The following is a 12,458-nucleotide window of genomic DNA, read 5'->3' as shown; positions in this document are numbered from 1 at the left end:
ATAGTTGCGAATAAATCGAGAGGAAGATTTCTTTTTTCATTTTTGTTTGCTTGTTCAACGTTACAAATTCTAGAATCCAAATATTTCGTTTCGTCGTAGATATCTGAACTGATAAATTCAAGTTTACACTTAATTACACTTAGTTACAGTAGATATCTCAAATGATAATATTCAAGTTTACACTACGTGGTTCGTGCTATATTTACAAAATCAATAAAGAACGTAGCCTTAATATACTCGTTTACTTAATATATTAACGTTTCTCGAGTTAGGGATAAGCATTCACTGATTAGAAAAATTATCTAAATGAAAAATCGAAAATTGGGCAAAGTTTCGATTAATAGATGAAGTATTATTCAATTCTTTACACGGTTAAAATTATTATGTAAAAATTTTTGAAGTTTCAGGCCCCCTTCGGTACCATTCGAAGCCAAAGTATTTAATCATAAAATTAAAATTAAAATAAATGAAACGAACCCATGTTTAGCCACTAAAATAACAAAAAAGTATTTAAAAAATTATGTAAGAAAGTGGTTAAAATCCTGAGAGTTCTCGTTTGGTAGATCATTGTTTGAAACAGTTCTGTGTTGAACAATACTTTTATTTGATCGAAACAACCAAACGATCTGTCTTGCAAAATAATCCGAGACGTTGTCTTTCGCGTGCAATTTGTTGGAGGCTTAAGAATTCCCTGTTTAGAATTCTTTCCAGCAATAATCCTGCTCATCGTTCGGTAATAACAGGTCGTTCATCATATTTCTTATCACTCTCACCTAGCTGATCGCGGCGGAAAGTGACGGGTGCAGCTGCTCTCAGCATTTCGTGTAACTCAATAACGAGGCTAACGAGCCTCGTACGATTAACTCGGAGCACGATAAATTCCATTGCTTTCACTTCGCGAAATAGAATTCATCGGGCAGAACGCGCCTTCCGGTTTGATCATCGGTCGCGATGTTAGCTTCCTCGCTTTGTCGCGAACATATTTGACAGTATCGCGGGAGCAAAAACATTATATTTTTCTCGGCTCTTCGTTCGCTTCGTGCTCAGCTCACAAGGTTTTCCAATAACTATCAATTGTTATTCGCTTATTCGAGCCACTGTTACACATTGCGTTGAAATCATTAAAATTTATTATAAAAATTCTTATTCGATACGAACTACGTTTAGTGCAGTCGTGGTTTAGTGAAAAAATTGCTAGTGAATCTAGTAAGTTTTATCAAGAAGTATGAATCTGTTCTTTTTATCAAATTTCCCTTTTTGAACCGAACAAACTCTATACAAACAGCTCCCTTCGATCTTTATTAACTCAAGGAATAACTGAGTCTATACATTGGAACTGAATTTACTTTGCAGATATAAAGTCTGTAGATACAGACTTTAATTTTAACTTTATCAGCTTCGGGAAGCTCGAGATTGAAATACTTAGCATTCCGGAAACAACGTCTTCGTTATTCATAAGAAAGATGAGAACGAAAAACGAACGCGTGATAAAATAGTTACATTATTAAACGGATTCGAACATTCTGAAACTTTCACCATTTTCCATGGAAAGTAAACAGTGTTGTGTTCAGTTTTATAATATTCAAAAATTTTCAGGAGTACAAGTATAAGTAACTAAAAGCTTTAATCTTCTATACACAGTGGTCAAATTTTTGGATTTATATTAATTTTGTATATCTGTTTATTTATTCAACATTCAGCTGAACGTCAACTAAGAACTAGATTGGGATAAATAATACTTTTAAATGCCCTATCACGTTTGTTAAGTATAAACAGCATGTTTCAGTGTTGATCAAAGCTCCCATTTGCGATGCCTTCTAGTGGATACTTTGCACGATTCTATTTAACCGTTTTAAACAGTCATCGTTATTTATTCGCTTTAACAATGTTGTATGTTTTGAGGTTAACCTGACAACTTTGGTCCGAACTAACCCATACAAGTATACAAATGCTGATCAAAATCGAGTGTCATCCTCTGACAAGGCAACATACCGAAGTGTAAATCTTTTAAACTGTTTATATAGTCGATTTTCTTGTTTCAAACAAAAAATAATTTAATCAATTACATAATTATTCCATTTTTAATAGTTACTAAGATATTTGTCAACATAGCTTTTCCCAAACTTACAGGTAATTTTCACTCTTTCAACGTGCACGATTCTCGATAAAAAAATATGTGTCAAATATTTTCACGAGGACGTCATATTTAAATTTCACGAATATCGGTGAAATTAACTCTTCAGTATTTTCTCTTGTGCGACGAATTAAATTGTGAAAATGAGGGGACGATGAGGGTTAATTTATTCAGCGGCAATTTTCACTTCTTCAACATGCACGATTCTCGATAAAAAAAAATATGTGTCAAATATTTCCACTTTGGACAGCATCGTATTTAAATTGCACGCATATTGGTGATTAACACTTTGGTATCTTCTCTTCTGCAACGAATTAAATTGTGAAAATGAGAGGATGGTGAGGGTTAATTTATTTCGAAATTAGTTTCACTTCTTTGAGATATTGATTGTCACGTTATCTACATATGCGTGACATGAGTTTCCACTGCAAAAAAAAATTAATCTTCAGAATTAGATGTTAAAGACAATAATCTAGATAGAACTCTCGAATTTTAACGAATTTTAACGAGACTGTAGAATAATTATTCTTATAGGATTAAATTCACCTGGTATATGAATTAATAATGATCAAATTTATAATTCTATTGTTACAGCTCATGCTCTTATTATAATTTTGTTTATAGTTACACCTTTTTTAATTGGTGGATTTGGTAACTGATTGATTCCTTTAATAACTCCAGATATAGCATTGTTACAACTGCAAATTGTTGATATATTAGTTTCCAATTGTCTAAAAATAGTTTCACTTTCGTGGACAATTTGAGGTGTTTGGTCTGGCAATCAACGTGTTAAAATACACGATTCTCTACAAAAAAATGTGTGCAAAATATTTTTACGAGGCCATCATAATTCACGAATACCAATGATCGACACCAGTTCTTTTCTTCGAATTAAGTTGTGAAACCAGATGGAGGGGCGAGTGTTAATTCATTTATGGAACGCTGCAGTCGCCAGGCGATCGATTTTCGTGGAAACGGGGAATATTTCCAGGCCACCCCGTGGATTATTCCTATTACTTTAACCGCGAGAGCCTCGCAACGAGATCGAACCACGGCGCTATCGTAACTTTAACGGATACTTTAGCGGGCGGTACGCGGACGAAGGGGTCGATCCGCGAACGTCGGCGAGTTCGAAAAACGCGCACCTTCGTAAAAAGCATGCCAGCCGATGCGTTTAACGGATGTAATGGCCCTCGGCTCGTTTAAACCGCGCCGTCTAATCAAGAAAGTGGTCTCACCGGGTTCGCGAACCCCGCCGTCAGAAGCCTGGCCATCCCCCGCGTACCAAGAGTTGCCTCTGATCGACGACGAATAAAGGAAATAATACCGCGGCGAGCTTTCATCCGCCACCGACGGCGAGCAAAAAGCAACATCGTTACCGATCCTCCAACCAAGGACTGTAAATCCTTTCCATGGATCGTGCCCGGGCGAAAGGTGTAGCCGCTTGACCTCCACCCCGACCACGCGGGAAAAAGTCTGGTAACTGTTACGCGAGAGTTCGGGGACGAAAGAAAACGGCATCGAATTTCTCTGGCCGGGAGAAGAATTCAACTATCGAACTCGAGCCGGACACCGACCAACGTCTGGGAAGTGCTGTGGAAATTGTTGGAAAACTTCTCCCTGTTGATGGTAGGGGGTGGGACATCGACCGGTTTTTAGACGTCTCGCGGACTTTTAGGGCTTTTTTCGGGGCCACGGAATCCGCGTGCACTCGATCGTTCGTTACATTTTCCGGATTTCCTTGTGGGAAAGGGAAAGTGTCGGACATAGAGTGTGCAACAAAAGCGAACATGGACGGTTTTAATTTTCAATTGGACTGGTTTACCATCTCTAGTTGAATTACTGACTGTAATAGCTAGACTGCGGATGTTTATGCGAATGCATATATTTCTAGGGAATAGATGAAAGAGTGAAACCTAAATAGAAGTTTGTCTCATCGCTAGAGGTACTTAAAAATATATTTTTTATAAGAATATATGTTGAAACATACTGCATATGTCATGTATGTTTATTGCATTTCTTTGCATAAAATTAATGCTTAATGAACATCTATTTCAGTCTACTAATTCAACGTTTGTATACGATAGTCATGGCAGAATTCACAGCATAGCTATTTATATATTTCGTGTTTGAAGTGAGTCATTAACGATAACAGTTCATAGATCCCACGAATAGTATTAATCAGTAATTCTGAAATATTTTTGGCAGATAGGTTCTACGGAAACGAATTTTCTGTGGTCAGATTGTTAAAGAATCTAAAACAATTAAAGCATGCTACTTCAGCAAATCTAAATATGCCCCAATTACATCTTGTAATGTTGAGCATTCGTTCTCAGCTTATAAATTGACTGTAAGCGATGAAAGTCATCGACTAACTCTTGACAATATTGAAAAAATACTGGTAACATATTGTAATTTAAATTATAATTTATTATTATTATGTTTAAGTAATAAAATTATTTGAACATATTTTGAATATATTTTGCATATTCCTGTATATTTTAGCATATTATTGACACATATTTGACATATGTCACTTACATATTTTGATATAATTTATTGACATAAATATCCGCAGTCTAGTAATAGCTAATGTCAGATAATCAGCGACTTGTGTGCAAAAGGACCCCTGCAGGCCTCTACTGATCACTGCTGACCACTTCTGATATATCTGGCAACGTATAACGATTACTACTGGCTACTGTTTGTCTCTGCTGGCCTCTACTGACCACTGTTGACCACTCCTGATATTTCTGACAACATATAACGATTACTACTGGCTCTGCTGGCCTCTGCTGACCACTGATGACCACTCCTGATATATCTGGCAACGTATAACGATTACTACTGGCTACTGTTTGTCTCTGCTGGCCTCTACTGACCACTGATGACCACTTCTGATATTTCTTACAACGTATAACGATTACTACTGGCTACTGTTTTAAGAATCGTCATTATAAAAGGATAAATAAAGGCTCGAGTTTGCCTCGACTTGACGAAAGAAACAATACTAGTGGTATCCAAAGAATCCTATTCGTCAGCGTGGTGTTCTCAGTACCAATTTTTAAAGAAATGGAACAAAACTTAACGCTTTGGGAATGCGTTTTCGATTATTACGTAGTAAGTATCGTCATTATAAAAGGAGAAATAAGGGCTTGAGTTTGCTTCTACTTGACGTATGAAACAATAACAGTGGTATCCAAAGAATCCTATTTGCCAGCATGTTTCCAGCATCTCCCGATAGCGCGCAATAAAATCCCCAGAAGGAAATCGAAAAACCGTCAGCGGCGTTCGTATCGAGCGGCTCGTTTGCTATCGTCAACCGGTGCTCCCGAATCGAGCAATCAAGTTGCAAATCATGCATGCCGAACCGGACGAGTCGTTATCGCCGATGGCGAGCGTAGAGCGAATCAAGGCTAACACGATGCGTACGCCTCGTGCATCACACTCTGGAGAGAATGAATCTACCGGCGTGTCCTCTCCTGGAACAACGTTGCACGGAGACTCGTAGGCGAAAAGTACGTCCATTAAAACAAACGTTAATTCCCATGGTAGGACGCGTAACGGCTCGCGGCGCGGCCATTACGCGGAGCTATATACGTGTACCTGGACGTATATGTACGTGCATTACGTGGAAACCGGCTCCGGGAGGGTTGTGACATACGCGACGCTGAATTTGAATCTGGGTCAAGGGGTTGCGCCATGTTGGATAGTTCGAAAGAATCGAACAAAATTTGTTTCCATAAATCGATAGACTCGGAGTCTTAAAAACGGGGGAGAGTTGGTTCTTGGTATTTGCAATTTAAACCATTGATTAAATCACGGAATTCTGCGATAAAGTAAACCGAAGTTTCCTTTCCGGTACGACGATGGATATTACGAGAAAATTCAGAAACGTGGAAAACATTATTTCGAATACATTACACCTGCACAATTTAATATTTGGACACATGGTTCATGGTAATTGTTGTTTATTTGATTGAAATTGTGTTTTCGAATTTTCTGATCCGTGATCGGTTAAAGCACATCTTCCAGTTTAACGATAAATTAATTATTGTTTTACGCGCGATGAATTGTAAACGAAATTGAATCCAATATTGACGTGGAAAAAGTATTAGGAAAATTTACATTCGTTATAAAGTTGCCCAACTTTAATTACTAAATGAATAAGCAAAACAAAGTAATATCAAATACATTATTTATACGTAAGAGAAATTAACATTGCGTGTATGAACAAATTTAAAAAATAAAAAGACAAATCTATCACATATTTAAGTATATTTTTTCTTCTTAATTCTTATTTATTCGTTATTTACAAAATTGACACAAAATACTGTCGTCCGTTTACAAATGTTTAAATCGACTCTTTTTAATTTTCAGCCGAATCGAAGACTGAATGATAAATCGAATCGATCATTTGAACCGTTTGCATTAGTTAATAAAAGCTCAATTGCTTTCAACCGTATTCAAAGCAGAATTTTAGAGGGTTCTGCCAATGAATTCAACCGTACTAGAGAGCAGAAATATTAATACCTTCAAAGTCAGACGTTCCTAATAATGACAGCTGTTAAGGGAGAGATAATGACAGTCGCGTCAATATATTTTGTACAGCGGACACTAGAGAAAACGCTGTTTATAGAAAAAATACGAAAAGTATTCAAATTTTCTTTTTTCCTGACATTAAGAGAAAAGATAAATGTTGCAAATGAAGAACACAATTTATTCATCACAACTACATTTCCCCTTTATTTTTATTTTTCTTGATTCTTCCTTTGGTGTTACATAAAATGCTTTTTTACTATTTGACCCTTTTTCTCTTCCTCTTGCAGTAGCAGTTTTATTTTCTTTATGTAAGGAAAAGGTAGTACTTTACTTTTCTTTATGAGAGAGGAAGGTATTTAACAAAATAAGATATATTATTATACATTTCTTTTTAAAGATCTTCGTACCACAACATTATATGCTATTGTCATCATAATTTCTGTTTCACTATAATCAGTACCACTGTTTTCTCAACCATTATGTTACAAGTAAGCTCTTCTTTTCTCTTAATAACTTAATTCAAAAGATGTCTCGACTTGTTTCGTCGCTGATATTGTTTGTAATTTATTATATTAAATAATCTAGACTCTATTCATCGCATATATTTCAAGGACTCTGTCAACAGAATTCATCTCTGTTCTTTGTACCAACATGGGAAAAAACTTGGATATATTGTTTAATTATCCATTCACGAAGGAACGAGCAAATAATTCTTCTAATAGTATTAAAACAATATTAAGATTACTACATCTTCCATGATCCAAATCTTCTCTTTCAACGGTCCAAAAAACAATCAAAATGAATTTCTATCCTGCTCGTTGGAAACTGTTGAATTTATCTCGCGTCTGTTGCCAAGAACGAGTGAAGTAGAAATCTTGAACTTCTCTAAGGAATAGACTTTCAACGTGGAATTAATGCAGACATCTTTGTAGCTTCTAGAGCAATACGGAAACGTTTTGCTTTAGCCGATGTTTTGTCCAACTATAAAGGCACCCTTTGCGATAACTTCGTATTTCTTATCTTATTTACCCGAATAGATTTAATTCGGGCAATGCAATCGCCAAATAAATAAACGAAACGTTATTCGATACAGTATATTCTCATTTGTACCAATTATTGCACGCAAACCTTTTAAGTATTCTGATCGTTACTATAATTTCAGAAAATGTATTACTAATCGATGAGACAATAATACAACGCCAAAATGTTTTATTCAATTTTCACACTAAAAGTGGATAAATATCTACTGTATTGAAATATTAAATAAATAAATATATAGTTTGTTTAAATGCCAGTTATAGTTCACATTGTCGTACGAGATTCGACTCGAGCAAGGAGTGGGGATAACTCGTGGACATACAAGCGGACAGATTCGTGGTCATATAAACGGACATTACTGTATTTTACGTTCTGTCGAGGACCTCGTGAACCATTCAGACTTGCACTCAGGGATCTTCTCGCACGAAAGATAGAAAATTGCTCCTTTCGCGAGAACGTTTTTCAACTTTCAACGTTTTTCTTCAAAATTATAACGAGTATCCTAAATCTTGGCACGGTTAAGCTGTAATATTTTGGCTTCCGTTAACATCTTATCACGACGCGACGAAACGCTGTTATACCGGGAAGTGCATTGGAATTCAAGGATCCCCCAAGAAGCTCAAAGGCGCGCAGAGAGGAAGAGGAGTGTCCGGAACGAGTAAAGGGGGAATTATAGGAAGGCTTTAAATATTTATCAAGCCGTAGGACAGTCTGCCGGCGGCGAGCTTGACAAAGAACAAGAGACTGCTAATGAATCCAGTCGGCCGGCAATAATTCTTTGTTCCCGTTCTCTGCTGGCGAATTGAAATAGAATTTCAAGGAACGTAACGGCGGCCCTCAAACTTTTCCATTTACGGTTTCATTAAATCGACGCGCGGTATTTACGGGATCGATTTACTTTGACGCTGATCGCCAATCAAATTATTCACTTAAGAATCTTCCCTCGCGTTTCGAAACGAAAAAAATAGTCGATGTTTAGAATTTACTTACGAAGACGTGAATTTTCTCCTTCGCGTTCCCCGCGACGAGAAATAAAATTTAAACTTTGGTTGGAGGATTGTATATTTGACGACATGTTTTCAATGTTTTTCGTGTCCCTTTCATTGTTTGAAAGAACATTCAAAATCAAGAATACTAATTTGTTGATGGAGGCTTCGTTAAAAAGTTATTACCGTTTAAAGTTCATTCAGACATTATATTTTCAGTAATGAATTTTTTTCTCGAAAATGGTTAGGATTTTGGGGGTATACCTATACACCAAACATGATTGTAATCGACCCTTGTAACCGAACATAATTTTTCCAGAATGATTTGAAACTTTTCAATTTTCAGGGTAACAGACAGTTATGGTCAGACATGATATTTCCAGTTATAAATTTTTTTCTCGAAAATGGTTAGAATTTCGAGGGTATGTCTATTTACCAAAACTAATTATAATTGAGCCCTGAAATCAAAAATAATTTTTGCAGAATGATTTGAAATTTTTTAATAACTTTTTAATGAAATCTCAGTCAAGAAATTCATATTCTTGATTTTCGTCTTATTTTAGCCTATAGAATCTCCCACTAAAATTTTTTCCCAGGGATGGCACAACATCCTGTATAGAAAACATATTTAACGTATCGAGAAATTCATAGTAATTGGTCCAGTAATTAAAAACGATAAATATGAATAGATTGTTAGATCTTTTATCTGAACTTGACGAAATTAAAGAAAAACTAAACAACTTCTACTAAAAGAAAATGTATTAAAATAAAAACACGTCAGCTGATCCAAGATTAAAGACAAGTGGCTCCGGAAAATCGAGACTAGTTTTGGACGAATGTTTCTAAAATTCTTGGCGAACCCTCGGTTCAACATAACGTTCCTCGTTGTTGATGGAAGCCTGGGCGGAAAGTGAACGTTAAGCGGTTAGCTGGCCGAATTCGTCGAAACACGAATATAATGTATCGCCGTGAAAGTTTCTTCTTCGACTCTCTACTTCTCCCTTTTAATCGGGAAGTTCGTTTCCTCCGGAATGGTGGCGCGTCGCTGTACCGACCGCTTCGGCATTGAAGATATCGATTGCCGGTCGGGGGGTAGGGAGGGAAAAATGCGACGAACGAATTCGAGCGAACCAACGACGTTTGCGTTGGTACAAGGAGATTTCCAATTATCGAGAATAAGTCGGCAAAACGCTTGGAAAGCGAAATCTCCGCGGGGTTCCCATTGATTCCGTTGAAAAGATAGGGGAAAAAATAAAAAATTGAAAAAAATGGGGAGGTGGAAAGAAAGAAGCGAACCGTGGCGCAGAATTTTAATCTTGACGAAGCATTCACAACACGGGATTAGAGGGGAGAAAGACGAGCCACGAAAGATAATGTCTGCCGCGTGTACTTATCGTCGACGAGTGAAGGGGGGACAGATTATTTATTGTTCCGGCACCAGTACGCTCGCGTTAGTCCTCTATCAGCTCCAGTATTGGGTAATATGATTATACGATTTATCGCTTTGTTTACTGATGACTAGGAAGCTGGGAGGAAGAATGAGACTAATAGGGCGGAAATTAATATTAAGAGGGGCTAAAAGATAACCGGGAGGAAAAAAATATTAAAAACGACCATCGTGAGTGTACCTCTCTTGCTTAATTTCCTTCGTTATACTTTTTGATAGTATTGTGAAATATTGTTTGCAGTCAGCACTGTGAAAATGTCAAGAAATCTTACAATTAAAATACCCCTTTCAATAAAGCTGATTTTAAGTTATGGGAAGTAGAAATGATAGTTCGAAGATTCAGCTAAAATAGTTTTGTCGTAGTAAGAATGACTTTAGAAAAATTATGCGCCATGTTCCTTCGATCTATAAATTCCTGGACTTTCTAAAAAAAAAGAAAAAAACGTTTTTAACATCAGAAGAGCATCGAAAACTCCGTCCAAAGATTTTGTCGATCTTCGGGATGAGGATTTCTATGCACATGGAATAAATGTTCCTCTATTATATTGGCGAATGTGTGTTGAATGTAATGGTGCTTCTTTTGTTAGAAGGGTAAAATGTATCGAAGCGATCGCCCTACAACGTATTGCATAAAATACATTTTCTTATTCAGTTGATAAAATAACATTGTCGCGTGATATTTGGGACGATTAAACTCGTTTCACCATGTCCTTGTTTATATTAAAAATATGTAACTTTTAGCTTACGGAACCGTATTTGATTTCAAGGTGGATTCGACGGCCCCATATCGCGTGGTCGTTTGAAATCGTTTAAAATCACGAACGCATTTTAGATATTTCACGGTTCATTTGCTTCGAATTAGGTCACGTTTTCGTTACGTTGCAACCGAACGATATCGCGGAATATTTTCACCGTCAAGCCGTGCAGGCAACGAAACATCGAATTCGCCGTCATTGTTGTCACTTACCCCGCTGCCAGATCGGCGTGCTGGCCGGATTGCTGTCCACCTCGCATTTCAGGCTGACGGACATCCCCTCGACGACCGGAATTCCAAAACCGGGTAAACGCGTTATCGCGAACGACGGAGTATCTGAAACAGGGATTAAGCTATTACTGTCAGCGCCACCGGGTATCGATAACTGTGTCGATTCCATCGAGTCGACGAAAGATAAGAATGTAATCGCGCGTTTTATTTTTTTTTCTCGAACGAGAATAAGAAATATTTTACATCCTAACTAAATATTAAAAGCCAATTTTAATTATTAAACGAAGTTCAACATGAAACAACGAAATTACAATTACATACCAAGTTAATCGTTTGGTTTTCGATCGAGTTTGATATACAGGGTATTCGGCCACCCCTCGGAAAAATTTTAATGCGAGACTCTAGAGGCCAAAATAAGACAAAAATTAAGGATATCAATTTCTTGATTGAGACTTTGTTAAAAAGTTATTAACAAATTGAATTAAAAAATTTCAAATCATCCTGGAAAAATTATTTTCGATTGCGGGGGTCAATTACAATAATTTTTGGTCAACAGATATACCCCCGAAATCCTACGTCACTTTCGAGAAAAAAATTCCACGCCGAAAATATAATTTCTGGCCAGAAATGTTTGCTCGAACTTTAAAACATCATAACTCCTGAACGGATTGGACGATTTTAATGTTTAAAAAAGCAAACTACGCGTATTTTGGTGGGGAATATGTACCAATTATAAAAATGTTGGAAAAGTTGTTCCTTGACCCCGTAATGTTAGAAAAACCCCATACAAATGGTCCAATTTTCAAACAGCCATAATTTCTAGAATAGTGAATATATTTCAATGGAACTTTTTTCTGAAGTAGAGCTCATGTGTACCTACAAAAAAGTATTAGACAATTTTTCTATAGAGCGTCAAACAAAATTATTAAAAATTAAAAACGAATTTTTAAGAAAAATCGACAGGTGGTAGCTGCTTTTTTTCGGCGAAATTGAAAAGCTTCAAATCATTCTGGAAAAATTATTTTCAGTTGAGGGGGCCAATTATAATCATGTTTGGTGAATAGACATACCCCCGAAATCCTACACACTTTCCAGAAAAAAATTTCTCACCGAAAATGTAATGTCTGACCATACACTGATATGTTTCACTTAAATTTCATGCAAATCTTTAAAACATCATAACTCCTGACCGGATTGGACGATTTTAATGTTCAAAAAGGCAAACGACGCGTATTTTAGTGTAGAATATGTAGCAATTGTAAAAATGTTCGAAAAGTTGTTTCTTGATCCCGCAAAATGAGAAAAACCCCATAAAAATGGTCCAAT

The 12,458-nt window shown here is 36.6% G+C and overlaps 1 protein-coding gene across 2 annotated transcripts in view; it reads right to left on the bottom strand.

Annotated features, from left to right (window-relative positions):
* The window catches only part of Tei (irregular chiasm C-roughest protein teiresias), a 506,172-nt gene that overhangs the window by 136,719 nt on the left and 356,995 nt on the right, over positions 1-12,458 (bottom strand). For both annotated transcript variants that reach the window (XM_076766980.1, XM_076766981.1), the window contains exon 7: positions 11,115-11,237. In XM_076766980.1, the coding sequence (XP_076623095.1) occupies positions 11,115-11,237 (123 nt within the window). The remainder of the gene's footprint in view (positions 1-11,114; positions 11,238-12,458) is intronic.

This window comes from Colletes latitarsis, chromosome 6 (assembly GCF_051014445.1).
Source record: "Colletes latitarsis isolate SP2378_abdomen chromosome 6, iyColLati1, whole genome shotgun sequence".
NCBI lineage: Eukaryota > Metazoa > Arthropoda > Insecta > Hymenoptera > Colletidae > Colletes > Colletes latitarsis.
Note: the sequence above shows the minus strand (reverse complement) of the source record. Positions and strands in the feature narration are given on the sequence as shown.